This window comes from Crocodylus siamensis, chromosome 1 (genome assembly GCF_052110815.1).
Source record: "Crocodylus siamensis isolate JL-2025a chromosome 1, ASM5211081v1, whole genome shotgun sequence".
In the NCBI taxonomy this organism is placed as follows: domain Eukaryota; kingdom Metazoa; phylum Chordata; order Crocodylia; family Crocodylidae; genus Crocodylus; species Crocodylus siamensis.
Window position 1 is genome coordinate 156245497 of NC_143395.1, and position 16559 is coordinate 156262055.

The 16559-nt window shown below is 42.7% G+C and overlaps 1 protein-coding gene across 1 annotated transcript in view; it reads left to right on the top strand.

Annotated features, from left to right (window-relative positions):
* The window catches only part of DNAH8 (dynein axonemal heavy chain 8), a 329691-nt gene that overhangs the window by 261666 nt on the left and 51466 nt on the right, over positions 1–16559 (top strand). The window contains exons 78-83 of the mRNA XM_090046651.1: positions 125–377; positions 483–673; positions 3808–3929; positions 8110–8228; positions 9820–10022; positions 12832–12905. Coding sequence (XP_089902777.1) covers positions 125–377; positions 483–673; positions 3808–3929; positions 8110–8228; positions 9820–10022; positions 12832–12905 — 962 coding nt within the window. The remainder of the gene's footprint in view (positions 1–124; positions 378–482; positions 674–3807; positions 3930–8109; positions 8229–9819; positions 10023–12831; positions 12906–16559) is intronic.

Consider the following 16559-nt stretch of genomic DNA (forward strand, 5'->3'; position numbering starts at 1 on the left):
TGCAATTGTGAAATTCAGTAGGTCATTCAGAACGAATAACTTTTTCATTTTAATTTTCATTTAAAATCATGCATGTGGAAAATCTAAAACCAATTCTAAATATGTTTTATATTTAACTTTTTAGGTTCTCTAGTAGATGATGAATCTTTGATTGGTGTTCTGCGAACAACTAAACAAACAGCAGCTGAGGTAGCTGAAAAGTTATATGTGGCAGGAGAAACTCAAGTGAAGATAAATACTGCACAAGAGGAATATCGACCTGCTGCTACACGAGGAAGCATTCTTTACTTTCTTATCACAGAAATGAGCATGGTCAATAACATGTACCAAACTTCACTGGCCCAGTTCTTAAAGTTATTCGACCAGTCCATGGCCAAGTATGATAATACAGACCTATCTATGATTGGAACATTTAGCTTTCAATTACAATTAATATCAATATTATTTATACCATTTCTATGTGTTTTCTTTTCATGCTTTAGATCTGAGAAGTCTCCTTTGCCTCAGAAAAGAATCTCAAATATTATTGAATACCTTACGTATGAAACTTATATGTACTCTGTCAGAGGCTTGTATGAAAACCACAAATTCCTCTTTACCCTTCTTCTAACACTAAAAATTGATCTTCAGAGGGGACACGTCAAAACCAGAGAGTTCCAAGCACTTATTAGAGGTAAAAAGAAAAAAGATGAATTTAAAATAAAAAAATATTTTGAATCTTTATTGGTGAGTTAACAGACCTTTTAAACTTAGAAAGTAGAAAGCATATTGGCAGAGAACTGCACCCCCTCCCAATCTCTCTAGATCCCATAATGTTTAAAACTCATAAATTGGCAGCAAATTCAAAATTTGTTAAAGAAAATATTTTTATACAAGCCACAATTTTCCTGTGAAACTCTTTGCCACAATAACCCATAGATAATAAGATGTTAGCAGAAAATTCTAATGATGCCATAGAAAGATTTTATTCCAAACACACTTTCAGCGAGCTCCAAAGATATTCTCAAATGTACAGAATCTTTTGTTACGTGCTTTATTCATTCATTCAGAATGCAAAGGTGTTTGCCCCTAAAAGTAATCTCAAAAAGATGGGAAAAAAAATCCTGAATCTTTGAGGCACGCAGGGAAACATTCCTGAAAGAATCAAGACTTCCCTTTACAATGTCTGTAATGGCATTTTGGAAAAAAATGTTCAATAGCATTGGAATTTGTAAAAAATAATTTCTGTAGTACATTGATCACACTCTACAAATTGAGTTTTTGTTTCTCTGTACAGTCAACATTGAGACGGGGATGGTCCTCAACAATTTCTTAAAGTATAAAGTAGTTACTTTGTATTGAGGAGTTTATTTATTTTTTTTAGTCTAAGGTGGGTGCATCTTCACATGAATTAACATGACCCAATAAAGCACAGACCAGTTCAAGCCTGAGTCAGCTGCTCCCAGATGCAGCATTTACAGTTTGAGCCAGGGCGGAGCAGCCCTGGGCTAACAGCAGGTTTGGGGGGGATCAGACCCAGGCTCTGGGTGGCAGTGTTGGGTGACATCAGGACTGGCTAGGGCATAACAGTGCTAAATTGAGAGCCATGTGACAGGCAGCTCCTGCACTTTAGCATCCTCATGCCCCGGTCTGCCTTTGTTACCATCTACACGTGCATTTTGTCATACTTAATTACTCCCCTGTAAGATAGTACTGCCAGGGATAGTACTATCTTATGGCAGAGTTAATTAATTTACTGTGCCCTAATACCAGCACACGTGTAGACAGTGATGCTTTACTGCAGAGCTGATTAGTCAACTGCAGGAAAGCACACATGTAGATGTACCCTGTAATAATATTTTTATTTTGCTCTTTCCATTCCTACTTATGTGATTCAATTATGGCAGAATCTCATCCATGTAGAATGAGGCCCCAGAGTTGTGTAACAGATCAGAAAATTGCTCGCTCTTATTTCCTTCCTTCTGTTCCTTCACTTTACATCCCTGTCTAATCTATTGCATCATTACAATGCAAGTTGTAACATTTTGTATTTTTTCCAGCTAAAAGGATACTTACATGTAGTTACCTCTGTTTAGTCAACATACTTTCCAAAATACTCTTTTAGAGCTAACACAATTTTTGGAGTGTTTCTACACTGTTAGAAGCGTTATTCTGGTAGCCTGAAAGGAGGGAGGCAGTTTAGCTTTGGAGGCCTCCAAGACACCACTGGAAACCCTTAATGGCTCCCAGAAAAGAGGCATAATGCATTTATGATGAAAGAAGCTTCTAAGAAAAAGGAAATTATAGTAAAAATATTTGACTCAGATCCTGACCTTTCTCCCAGTCTGTAACAATTGGTTTGTACTTCTCTTCCAGAGATGCTCACTTGCATTTCCTCTCCAGTTGTGTTGTCAGACACTGTGGAACACAGATATGCTTTCTTAGCTTGTTGGGCCTTTTGTTGTTAATCATTCAAGATTAGGTCCTTCAGACCAGAGTGATTGTTCTTTCTTCTACCTTTCCACGTTCTCTCTCCTCCTTCCTTGGCTTTCCACCATCCTCATGGACTAGTTTAGTAATGTCAATAATGTTCTGTGAACATTATAGAAATGCTAAGTATTAGAAAAGAGGCAGAACTGCAGGTGAATGTGCAATGTATTTTTGACAGTACAAGATTCCCTTTTGGCTTTCCTTCTCTGCTATTTTTTAAAAGTACTATCTAAGGATAAATTCTTCATAAAGAAATATTTTTCTTCTTAAAAGTAAATGCAAAACAATCTACAATACATCATTATAATAAATGAAATAGAAGAAAATTCATCCAAAGAATTCCCTGTACAGTAAAACAACCTAATATCAGGAAATTGTCAGGATGATAAATAGTTTTGTGATAAACTATTAAACACATCAGTGTGTAATCAGTATCCTCCTATAAAAATGAAGACAACTGCTTGTATATTCTAGATCTGAAGCATTATGAAATGGATTCAGGGATACATCTTAAAGCTAAAAACAGGGTTTAAAACAAAGATAATTGCCTTTAGAGCTGGAGTCAGCTTTGCCTGTGGTCATATATTGTTGCAGTAATACCTGCATTGCCATATTATATTGTATTAAAGAAAAACAAAGCTAGTAAAAGCTCCCCTCCCCCAGACCCCTCTCTCCCACCCCCTTCTTACCAGCTTCAAGTCTGACTGCAGCTCCATGCTACAGCAGGTAGGGACTGTCCAAATCATCAAAGCTCTCTGAATCTTTTCCAAAGATTCAGAGCTTTGAATTGATTTGGAGCTTTTAATTGGTCCCCTGATTCAATTCAGATTTGGAGATTCAGCCACCGAACCAGGCCAAATTTCCTCCAAATTGAATCACCACCCAAACCTTTGCACAGCCCTAGCAAACACCTACACACAAAGCACATGGATTGGAACCTGTAGTGTGAAAAAACACACTGACCTGTTGTGGTCTGAGTTTTTTTTGCAACAGAAGAACTCTATTGGTTTTTTTTCTGTAGTCAAAAAAACAAGTGAATGCTAAGAGCTGATGTATTCTATGGTGCACTTTGAGTTTAAGGAGGTTGGGAACTACTGTTTTAGATCATCTGAAAACAAGGTGAAAAGAACAGATATACTCTGCAACCTTTATTTCTTCCTGCTCTGCCATAATCTCCCTCTTAAAGTTCCAAAATATATTTTCTGTTGTATGTTGACATGCCCATAATATAGAAACTCTGATTATTATGCAGTTGTTTTAAGTCATATTGCTGTAGTATTCCCAAACAAATATCAAATTGCATCGTATGTATTTTATCACAATGATGTTTCTTTCTAGGAGGTGCAGCACTGGATCTAAAAGCTTGTCCTCCCAAACCATTCCGGTGGATCCTTGATATGACATGGCTGAATTTGGTAGAATTGAGCAAACTTCCACAGTTTTCAGAAATTATGAATCAGGTGATATTGTTATATTTATCTTTGTTTTTATTAGTGCTCACAGTTCCCAATCGGAATTAAATTTTCACTGTCCTGCTTTATAGACAAATAGCACATGGCCACAGCCTTGAAAAATTAAGGGTCTGAAAAACCAAAAACAGAAAAAGGATCAGAGCCGCAGTATGAGATACAAGCAAAATGAATGGAGTGGCAATAGGCACACAAATGGTATACTTTTGAAAGAATAGATGTATTTTTCTTTTTTTGTATGATGATTGTAGGAACAGAATGAAACAACATGAGCAAAATAATGAGAAAAGGAAGTAAGGGAAGGAGGCATGCAAGTAGTACTCATCAGAGGAAATAAGATAGAAAATGGGAAGGAATATGGCAGGGTAGGGAGGCAACTGTGGATAAATCTAACAACAGAGAAGAGAGAATGGTGGAAAGATGTTGGGACAAACATCAGACAGAATTTTCCATCAGATAAGCAGACAAGATTGTGTAGACTTCAGATTTTAGAAAGGTGTCTACCATCTTCATTATTGGCTTGGAGCTATGAAGGTGTGTACCTTAAGAGCCCTAGCAAACACCTACCCACTGGGTTTGGGGCTTGGGGTGGGTTGTCCCTTGTTACTGGTCTCACCTGTGTCTCGCAAAGGCCTGTTGTTAATAGAAAGCTCGCTTCACTTCCAGAAAATCATAGTGAGGCATGATGATGCAAAATGGCTGGGGAGGCAATGACTTAACCCGAGTGCACGATGGAATGACAAAGAGATCCTGTTCCCTCCCTCACCACTCCTACGCCCAGCTCTGTACTGTGAAACAAATATGCACTACTTAGTAGTATAAAACGAGAGATTAACTCAGAATTGAAATATCTGATTATAAGATCAGTATGTCTCTAGTTCTATTATAGTTAGACCAAGGGCAATGTTGCACACTTGACAACATTTATTGAGTGCAGTTAAAATGCAAATAGTTGTACATTTAAGTAGTTTAGCACATGTTAAATGCCATTGTGGCACTGCAAAGTTGTTCACTTTCAAGCAAGTAACCATAGGGCACTACATTCCAATGATTTGCAACTGCTGCAATTGAAAGTGTGACAAGGCACTAAGACAGGGATGCTCAACCCCTGGCCTATAGGCCAGATCCAGCCCATGGAACTAAGTCATCCAGCCCTTATGGCTCCCCATAGGTCCAAAAATCTGGTGATGGGGCAATGGCAGCTGCCACTTTCCTTTTGCCAAATTTCTAGACCCATAGGGAGTGCTACAGACTCAATAGCATGGCCTTGCATGCTAGATTGGGCACATGGGGCTGATTGGGCAGTGTGGGGTTGACTGGGGCAGCACAGAGCAGTGCAGTGTGGCATAAAGCTGATTTGGCAGCATGGGGCAGCACAGAGCCATTCTGGGTAGTGCAGGACAGCATGAAGCTTGTTGATTCAGGCACTGTGGAGTGGCATGGAACTGATTGGGACAGTACAGGGTTCATCTGAGCAGCATAAGGCAGATCAGGGCAGTGTGGAGCTGATTAGGGTGGTGTGGGGCAGTGTGGAGCTGATGTGGGATGTGACGAGCCAATTAGTGGGGTGGGAGGTGGTGTGGGGCTGTTCAGGGCAATATGGGGAAGATCCAGGTGGTGCAGAGCTGATTGGGGCAGCGTGGGACCAATTAGAATAGTGTAGAGCAGATATTGCTGACATGGGGCCAATTGTGGCAGTGTGGAGTGGCCCAGGATCCAATCCTAGTGCGTGAGGCTGGGCAGAGACAGCACAGGGCCTGAAGCAGCCTGTGGACTGGCTCTGCAGTACTCATCTGGCCTATGGGGCCACCAGTGCCCTAAGATATCATGCAGGGGCATTTCTAAATTGTTCCTAACTTAGAGAATGCAAGATTGGGAGTGACTTCCTGGGACAGGTCTCTCTCTTTGGGGTCTGTCCACTAGTGGCCCTGCCGACCTGTTATGGGCCAACCACCCACCTTCTCTTCTGCCACGCCTTGTTGTTATTTGCTTAATTAGAGGATGTTAGTTAAGCAGGAGGCTGCCCATTTTCTGCCCCAATGCCAGAGGGCGCTATCTGCGGCTCCTTTCCTCCCCTTACACCACAGCCCAAGCCTCACTGATGTACTGGACGTTGTTCGGTCAGTCTCACTCTCTGCGTCCTCTGGCGCCCAGACTTTCTGTAGCCTTGTCTCACAATTGTGCCCCCTCTGGGTCTCATCAATCATCACTCCCTCTGCTCTGGGGCTTCTCTCAACCTTGGGGCTCAGGGGGCTGTAGCCGTGCCTGGCCCCTTCCTTGGTGCCGGGGTCCATGTACCCAAATGCTGCGCCCTCCCTGGCGCCGGGGTCAGTGCACCCCAAAATGCGGTGCTCTCTCTGATGCCGGGGTTAGTGCACTCCAAATGCTGTGCCCGCTCTGGCGCCAGGATCTCCACGCTACTGTGGAGCCCCTATGAGGCCTCCTCCAACCCCTAATAGCCTCACCCAGTCCTCCGGTCTAAACAGCAAACACAAAAACACAAGCCCCTGGGCTATAACATAAAATCTATGCCGTCCGGCTAAACAACATTCAATCCCTACCAGGGAATTCTCCACCCCATAACAGCAATCAGGAGCTGCTCATGCAGTCAGGCTTCTCCTTGCTGTTTGCTCTGGCAAAGCTCCTTCTCCCTTGACTGCAGGTGGGGAACTCCCTACCTGGCCTTGGCCTGGGGCTATGTGGGAGCCAGGCCCTGCCCCTTCCAGTCAGCTGACACCCACTGGTTACCCTGGCAACCCGCAGCTGGGCTCCTTACTGATCGCTCCACAAGTAGCAGGCACCTCAGTGCCCTGCTACACTTCCATAAGAAAATGCAAGTATTAGGGGTGTACAAAATGGGCCGTATTCAATTCAGATTCGGCCTGAATCAGGGACAGTGATTCGATCCATTGATTTGGATCACTGTTCCCGATCTGAGTTGAACAAATTCAACTCTGAAGATTCAATGCTGATTCAGAGAATCAGCGATTCAGCCATAGACACAATTTTAAATGTTTTTTCTACATACGTCGAGGTACCTGGCACATGGAGGTACCAGGCACGGCTCATGAATATTGCAGTGGTGGGGCAAATGGAGTGTGGGGATAGGGACCCTGTGTGCTCGGTAGCAAACCCACAAGTGGACTGGAAGTTCTAACGGTCCACTTCCAGGTCTGTAAGTGAGTGCGCTGGGGGCCCCCTGCACTCCCCTGGCTCAGAAATTGGCCATGGGGGGACCCTGGGTGGCCCCCCAGACCCAAGAGGCACCAGTCACTGAGTTGGGGGGTATGGGGGGGGCCCACCTGCGCACTCCCCAGTGGACCCATAAGTGGACCAGAAGTGCTTCTGGTCCAATTCTGGGTCAACTGCCAAGCATTCTGGGAAGTCCCCCACGCTCCTGTGGGATGCTCTGTCACCTCAGCATCACAGCATTCATGAATTGCCTGGTACCTTGAGGTATGTTAAAGCTGTGTCTATGTCCAAAGCACTGAAGCTCTCCGAATCGATTAGGAGGGTTCTGATTCAATTTGGAGAGATTAAAGGGTTTCCTGATTCAATTCGGATTTGAAGATTTGGCCACCAAATTGGGGCAAATCGAATCAGGGACCGAAGCTTCACACAGCCCTAATGTTGGCAGATATTCTAGAGAAGGGCTTTAGGGATCTCTCCACTGATCAAACTCATATTTACTTGAAATTTCAAAAGCCACGTAATATAATGATGACTATAGTTTAGAATGGAGTGTTGCTTTTGTTGTTGTGTTCTTTGGCCATATTGGTTCATGCAATAATTTTAGCTATAGTCTCTCATCTTTTTATTAGTAACAGATATACATCAATTGCAATGCTTTCTATCTTTGTCTTTATAGTAGAGAATCAGCCTGCTAATAGATGACCTTCCTATCTTTATGCATGGAAGATTATTTTATGCTTGGCTATTTACTCCTAGGCAAATTGTTTAGAGTGGGTGTCTCAATATCTAATATCTTTTTGTAATAACTTATTATTATGCTACCTCTGAACATATATTTTCAATAGCCTCCTCTTGTCATGACATGTATTTGAAAAATTATTCTAATTTGAAGGGTTTCATTAAAACATAACCTTCTAACATTATTGCCATCTCATAATTGCCAATGTTATTTATGTATTTATTCATGTAATCTATTTAGATACTTCGTAATGAGAAGGGGTGGAAAAGTTGGTTTGATAAAGATGCTCCTGAGGAAGAAGTTATTCCTGATGGATACAATGACTCATTAGATACCTGCCGGAAACTTTTACTTATCAGGTGAGCATCTCCATAAATGTTCAAGCACTATTTGTTACTGGTGTAAATTACCTTTTACAATAAACATCTCAGTATATCATGTGCTATCTCAGTAAGATATGTACAAAATACAGTTTCATATGGCATGAAATATTACCTGCAACTAAGATTCACTGACTTTACAGATACTCACTGAAAAAAACCCAAACATTTATATTCTTACAGGATTCTAAAATATATTCTAGAAAACATGTTTGTTCAGCTTTGCCTGAAATGTTGGAAAACAATGGGACTTTAGGACTCCTTAAAAATCTCCTAAATATTTTGAAACTGTTAAGTAATATTCTCATTTTTCAATTAAATTTTTAGTATTAACTATGGAAATTGTTGTTATTTTAATTTATTTGTAATTTCAGAAATTTTTATTATGGAGTTTTGTTTCCCAACAATCCTATTATGTGACTAAATTGATTAATCAAAATGGTTAATACAAAGAATATCTAGAAATAAAGTGCCAAAGTCATAAAATGAAAGGAACAATGGCAAAATATAAGAAGGGTTAAACAGCCAAATCTTAGAAATATATAGCATAATGCCATATGTAGTTTACAGCTTTAGTTACAGCTAAGCTGCTCAGCACTAGTTCAAATCAGAGGCCAGCCTTAAGCTGAACTTTCAGAAAATGCAGAACTAATATTACTGCTTACTAGTGAAAAGCTTAGTGTAAGTGATTTGTAGAGATGAATGCTACCCTGAATAACTGGATTTTATTTTCAACTGCATTGTCCAAACCATCCCCTCTCTTCCTGAAGCTTCAGTTCATTCTTTGCCTAACTTTCAGTTGCTGCAACAGAAGAGGATAGAGCCAACAGACAACCTCATTAGTTACACAAGCCTTAGTCATCTTCAGAATAACTAACATTTGTGAAAGAAATGAGGTCTTAAGTCCTGCTGTAAAAAATTATCATGATTATATGGTTAGGAATTGTATTGTTGCATAGGCAAAAGGGGGGTAGACAGTAGTTGCAGAGGCAACAATCCCTAGCAATCTCTACTATGAAGGTACAAACTGAAACTTTTTAGAAGTTTTTAAAGTTGGCATATGAATGTTTTCTTGTTTTAGAAACAGCAAAAGGCATCTCCTTAACAACTCCCCACTACCAAATATCAGTTCCTTTCCTGCCCAAAATCTTGTCCAGTATTTCTCCCAATTATACAAATGGTTGAATAAAAGATATCGTAAAACAAACAAACAAAAACAAAACAAAAAAACTCCACCCTTGCTTCTATCTGATTATGTCACATTTTTTCTCCTCCTTTAATATAACTATGGACCTTACAGAGAAACACGAATATTTTGTGTGTGGTTTAAAAAAAAAAAAGTTAATGACTCCTCTAGGGTTGATGTCCTTTAACTATTTACAAAGTCTAAAAAAAGTATTAAGAAAAAGTATTTAAAAAGGCAATTGAAAATCTTACATTATTTTATTGATAATGCTTCCTAAACATATTTTCTCTAATATATAATCTAACATTCTTAAACTTTCCTTTATAAGCATGAAATGCTGTGAAGACAATATATTTACATCTAACAATATTTGTTTATTCCTAGGTCTTGGTGCCCAGATCGCACTCTTTCCCAAGCCAGAAAATATATTGCAGATTCACTAGATGAGAAATATACCGAACCAGTCATTTTACAGTTAGAGAAAACTTGGGAGGAAAGCGATACACGGACACCTCTCATCTGTTTCTTGTCTATGGGGTCTGACCCAACTATTCAGATTGACTCCTTGGCTAGGAAGCTTAAACTAGGTATGAGCCTAAACATTCATTCTCATAAATAGTTCATAATTCAAAAAGGTGTAATATACCTTTGAGAGGGGAATTGTATTCTGAAAAATTAATTTGTTATAACTATCTTACCATTATTTGTCCCTGATAACTTTCTCTATGTCCACAAGGATTTAACCATTATTTAAATAAATGCTACAGTGCTAAAAATATTTTTTATGGAATATAGTAATGCAGCAAAAACTGTGTTATCCAGCACTTTATTAACCGGAAAGCTCCACTAACTGACATCCGAGGGATGCGGCAAAAGTGAAACTGGAAGTCTCTCTTCCAGTTTCACCGCCACGAGCCAAGTTCTTCTTCTTCACTTCTTCGGCCCACGGCCTGCCTGGGGCAAAGCAGCCTTCACAGGGCTGAGCAGCCTGCATGGGGCTCCCTTCCCTTGTCCCCTGGCACACTGATGCCGGGGAGTACACCGGCCAGTGCACATTTGATTAACTGGCATCCCCCGTTCCCAGGGGATGCTGGATAACAGCTTTTGCTGTAACATGTTTTCAGTATTTACATACTTTGTTAGTTATGTTCCTTTCAAACTACCAGGCTATTTATTCTGCCATTGGCTGGGGACAGAAGTTACACATAGATTGTTTTAAGTCATCAGAAACTGGTTTAAACCTGTAACAGAACAGAAGTTCAGTGCATATAAATGTTTGTTCATCCTTTACAAGCGAACATGACCGCATACAGTGGGGGTGGGGACGTAAGAGAGAAGGGAAGCAGGAAAGAAAGAGGGAAGGAGAAAAGACAAGGGAGAAAGAAAGGAAAAAGGAAAAAAGAGAGAGGAAAGGGGGGTCTTGTGGCTAGGTAGCATGGGTACACATGTAATTTATAAGCCCAATCTTTGCCCTGAACAATCTGCTGCAGAAGCAGGAGTGTAATGAGGACTGGACATGAGAGGTCCTATTTGTCCTCGCCACGTGGTTCCTCACTGCTTCTGCTGTGCACCACTGCTCAAAAGGCCAGTGCACCACTCTGGACTGATGACCTCCAAGATGGACAGTCACAAGTGATTTGCTACCATGACTCTGGATCGATGCCAAAACTCTTTAGGGTGTCCTTGTACCATTTCTTTGGTGCTCCGCGAGAGCGTACTCCATTTGACAGTTTGCAGTTGAAGATTTTCTTTGGCAGGCAAGTGTCAGGCATTCTTCAAAGGTGGCTGTGCCAGTTTCAGTAGGGAGAGCTGATCTTCTGAGCACCTCAGTGTCTGGAATCTTGTCCTGCCATTTGATCTTTAGTATCTTTCACAGGCAGCACGGGTGGAAGTAGTTTAGTTTCTTGGCATGATACTAGTAGATGGTCCAGGTTTCGTAGGTATAAAGGAGGGTTGGGAGAATGATGGCTTTGTAGACCTTCAGTTTCATTGACATTCTGATGCCCCATGGTCCCAGACCAACAGAGTCTGCGAAAGGCCATACTAGCTTTTGCTAGCTTCATGTTGACTTTGTTGTCAGTGTGGACATCATGGCTGAAACTAGTCTAAGATAAACCGGGTTGAATGTAGTATCAGATTGAACTGATTTGGATCAAACCGGTTTATGAAACATCTGTCCCAGACCCCTTCCTTTTTCAAGTTAAATCACAATCCCCCAACTTCCCAGTGTGAGCTGTGCTGTCTGTTCTAGCAGAGATGGGTTGGGTGCCAGGGAGGCAGGGAAAACACCAGCTGGGGCCTGGGAGAGTGGGGTTAAACCCTCTGTCCCCCAAGTACAGAGCTGCTGTGCCCTGTTAAAAATTTACTGCTGGCTGTGACTGTGGACTACAAATCCCAGAGGCACCTGGAAGCAGGAAGAGGAAGTGATGGGCAACCCTGAAGAATCCTGTTTTTGTGATTCTGGACTGGAAATCCCAGAGACCTCAGGGGCAGCTGGAAGAGGAAGAGAACACACAGCCCATGGTGGCTATGTGCCAGGGAGCCATGCTCTAGCTCCCCCTGGCTTCTGCCCTGAGCCAGTGAAGGCATGTGGCTGCATTTCCTGAATCAAAAGTAAATGTGTGTCCAGTTGTTTCTCAGTTTAATCTCTGCAGTTTAAATTAACTTGCAAAGGCTGAATTGATTCAGCTGTGGGCTTTTTGGCTGTCTGTACTTAACCATGATCAGTATTTGTGATATGGTACCACTGTTCCTTGAGTTTGCTATGGCTAGCCGAGAATATCGTCTCTATGCTGTACTATCTATTCCTGGCTTCAGATAACCAATATTTTTTTATGTTTATAAAAGTATTTATGTAACAAAACTTGTAATAACATTTTAAGAAGAAAATTTGCTACCCGGAATTTTTACATACATTGCAAGTCTGAAGTATTTGGGATTTTACATGCATATTGAACAGTTGTCTACACAAATGGCTCTATATGTTTATGGCAGTTGTTTAAGTTACATTCATAATTGTTTCTTACCTGCATATTAAGTGATTAATTCTACTTGTCCATTTAAAAAAAAAAATCTGGCCTCATTTTATTCAAAGGACTGAATTCCCATTGACAATAATGATGTGAGGCAGATTTATTCCTCTATATGAATTCGGATTTCAGACAAGTAATACATACATACTTTTTACAGAAAATGTTATGCCTGCATATAATAGCATACTTTGATAATGAAGGTGGAACAGCAGAAGTTGCTGATGTGTGTTTATAAGAAACAGTACTTCACTACTCCTTTAAGGAATTTTTCCCACTATCAGACTGCACTAATTTTAATTGCATTTGTTCTTTTTCGAAAAAGCTGATTTACATTCATTAGCAATATGTTCTTGTGCTTTTGTAGAATGTAGGACTATTTCTATGGGTCAGGGCCAAGAAGTTCATGCACGCAAGTTAACACAGATGTCAATGCAACAGGTAAGCAAAGAACGTTGAAGTATCAGTCAATACTCAGTTTTAGGTTTTTATGGGGGTTTACACTTACACTTTCTATGTGGTATTGATTTTAGGTTTTGTATTCTCATCTTGTGACCAGAAAGCTAAGCATGAAAAATTCTTTGTTATTATGTCCATATAACTACCACTGTAGATTAAGGGTTTTCAACCTTTTTTAATAAGCGTATCTCCAGTGACCCCCTTTTTAGTAAGTGTACCCTTGGGGTGTGGTGGGTGGTGAGCTGCCAGACATAGAGCAGAGGTGTGGCAAGTGGCAGAGTGGCAGCACAGTGTCTGTGTGGCCCTGCTCTTGCCCCACCCCAGTCCTTCTCCTGTGAGGTAGTGATGTGGGGTGGCAGCACTCCATCCCCACCTGTCCCTGTATACCCCATGGGACCTTTCAAAGTACCCCCAGGGGTACACATACCCGTATTTGACAACCCCTGCTATAGATTATATATGCATCCCAGTCAAGTCAGTTGTACAATTAGGGTGGAACATAGATTCATAGATGCTAGAAGGGATGTCAGAAGGGACCTTAACAAATCATCAAGTCTGACCCCCTAGGTGGTAAAGAGTGCTGGGGTCAGATGACTCCCACCAGATGTCTATCCAGCCTTCTCTTAAAGACCCCCAAGGTAGGGGAGAGTACCACTCCCTTGGAAGCCCATTCCAAATTTTGGCCACCCTTGCCATGAAGAAGTTTTTCCTGATATCTAGCCTAAATCTGCTCTCTGTTAGTTTGTGACCATTGTTCCTTGTTACCCCAAGAGGACCCCTGGTGAACAGAGCATCTCCAATCCCTTACTGCGTCCCCCTAATGAATTTGTAGGCGGCCACAAGATCACCTCTCAGCCTTCTCTTGCGAAAGCTGAAGAGGTCCAGGTCCCTCCGTCTCTCCTCATAGGGCTGGTCCTGTAAGCCTCTAACCATACGAGTGGCTCTCCTCTGGACCAACATCCTTCTTGAAGTATGGCACCCAAAACTGGACACAGTACTCCAACTGCAGTCTGACCAATGCTGCGTAGAGGGGAAGTATCACGTCCTTGGTTCTATTTGTCATGCATCTGCTGATGCATGATAAAGTGCAGTCAGCTTTGCTGATGATTTTGTCACACTGACAACTCATGTTCATCTTGGGGTCCACTATGACTCTAAGATCCCTTTCCACTTCTGTGCTGCTCAAAGGGTCACTTCCCAGCCAGTAAGTGTGCTGGATATTTTTGTGCTGTTGGTGCAGCACTCTGCACTTGGACAGGTTAGAAAAATAGGCAGTACACAATAGGATGCAGTACAACAGGGACATGTCTGCCTGCAATCATTCCCAACCCTCCACAGTGTGCACTTCACTCCACAATTTAGTATCATCCGCAAACTTGGACAGAGTACACTTCACACCCACATCCAAGTTACTGATGAAGATATTGAAGAGTATACGTCCAAGGACTGAACCTTGTGGGACCCCACTATCCACATCCCTCCAGGTCTACTACCACTCTCTGGATGCAACTGTGAAGTCAATTTGTCACCCACTAGACCATGTAAACAACTGTCACAACCTCTTAATTTATTTATGAAAAAGGGATGAGATAACACATTTCTATCAGTCCCTCATGAGCTTTTCTGAGGGATCTGGTGCCCTGATCCCTTGTCAGCTCTCTCATCATCTGTGGTGAGACTTGGTGCTCCTTGGACCTCAGCAGTGAGCTACCTATATTAGGGCAGTTCATAATTATTTGAATTAAACTTCCACTTAAAATTGAATTTTGAATATGCACATTCAGATAAAACTAAATGCAAGTTATAGACAGAGGCTTATAATCTTCCTGTAACAGGCAACCTATGGTTCCTGTTTCTGCACGAGAGAAAATGGAGGCATGCTGCACTCAGGCAGCCAAGAGGAGGGCTAGCTATAAAATGATAGGCAGCTAGAGCCCTTTAAATAAGAAGTGCCTGTTGCTGTGCTGGTACTGCTTCTTTACTTACCATGGTAGCACAGCAATAGTGGGGAAAGAGCAGCAAGAGAATTGCTGCAGTGCTAGCTCTGCTGCTGTAGACTGTTGTGGCAAAAGGCGCTGCTTCATAGCCGGTCACCATACAGGCCTGCTACTTCATCTAGGGCAGTCTGTCCTGTCTTACCTGCCACAACTTGTTGAGATAAACCAGATGTTAAAAGCGGGAGGCTGCCTATTTTAATACCCTGATGCCAAGGAGTTTACACATGACTCTGACCTCCCATTATCAAGTTGCATGCCTCACTAAGTTGTTTATAGCACCGGTCTAGAGCTGGGCTAACTCTACCCCCTGTTGTGCCTCTAGTACTCTCTCTTGCACACTGCCCCCTCTCTCAGGGCCTTTCATACTGCCCCTCACTGGGCCACTCTTACCCCACCCTACTTTGTGACTCTGTAACCTTCAGGTTTGGCTATTCACTCTTTGGCCAGCCCACACATAGCCCTTCAGGTGCCACCATGCACCCTACTTTACATGGCCACTGGCCTTCTGCTCCACCCTGGTCTGACTCATTTGCTAGCTCCTTTCTGAGTCATATACTTCAGCTCCCCTCCCCCCACTATTGAGGCCTTGAGGCCCCTGGGCTCAGGTGCCTCCCTCTAGGCATGCCTGGCCCTACTCTGCCCTCTCACTCAGGCCTTGGAGTCCTACACCCCATGGACTCAGGTGCCGCTCTCTAGGTGTTCCTAGCACCACAACCTCCAGGGTCTTACACCTCCTGGGCTCAGATGCCTCTCAATAGGTGTGCCTGGTCCCACTACCCTCCAGTCTTAGCCCACCGGATGGTGGGGGCTGGGGCTAGCAGGTGCTCCTACCCACCTTTCATTGGGGAGGTAACTGGCCTGGCATTTATGGGGAACGATCCCACCACAGACAGCCCCATCAGACCCCACTTCCCCAGCAGGGTACAGTTTCCAGTCATGCCCAGGACCAAGAGTCTTCTGTCATCCCTGTAGCTCCTGCTCTTACCTCCAAGGTGTTCCTGAACAGTCACTCAGACAGGTGGTGCCTCTCCAGTTGCCACCAGCAGACTGCTGCCACAGCCCTGAGAGCCTAGCTCTAAAATGGAGGCTGATCTACTCCCTCCTCCAATCCCAGGGATCTCCTGCAGTCATGTGACCACCTCATTATTCTGGCATGCACCTGCCAGCTGCCCTGATGTCTGCTGTGGCCTTAAAGTGACAGACACCCAAAGGTGCTGTGTCACAACTATTCTGAGGGCTGGTAAGCCAAACCTATTAGAGTCAGGTAGTCACATGACCAGAAGGGGGAAGGGCTCTGAGACATATAAGCCCAAGGCAGAGCCAGTGTAAACAGTCTGGCCCTGGTGGCTTAAGGGAGAGGAGCTCTCCCTTCAACCACCAGGAGAGCCACACGCATGATCAAAGGGGAAGAGAATAAGCCCTATGCAGATAGGCTGAGAGCTATGGGACTCTTCAGTCTGGAAAAGCACAGGCTCAGGGGGGACCTGGTGGCCACCTATAAGTACACAAGGGGCATTCATTAGGATCTGGGAGAATGTCTGTTCACCAGAGTGCCCCAAGAAAAAACAAGGACCAATGGTCATAAACTCCTACAAAACTGTTTTAGGCTGGACATAAGAAAACATTTCTTTACTGTCCA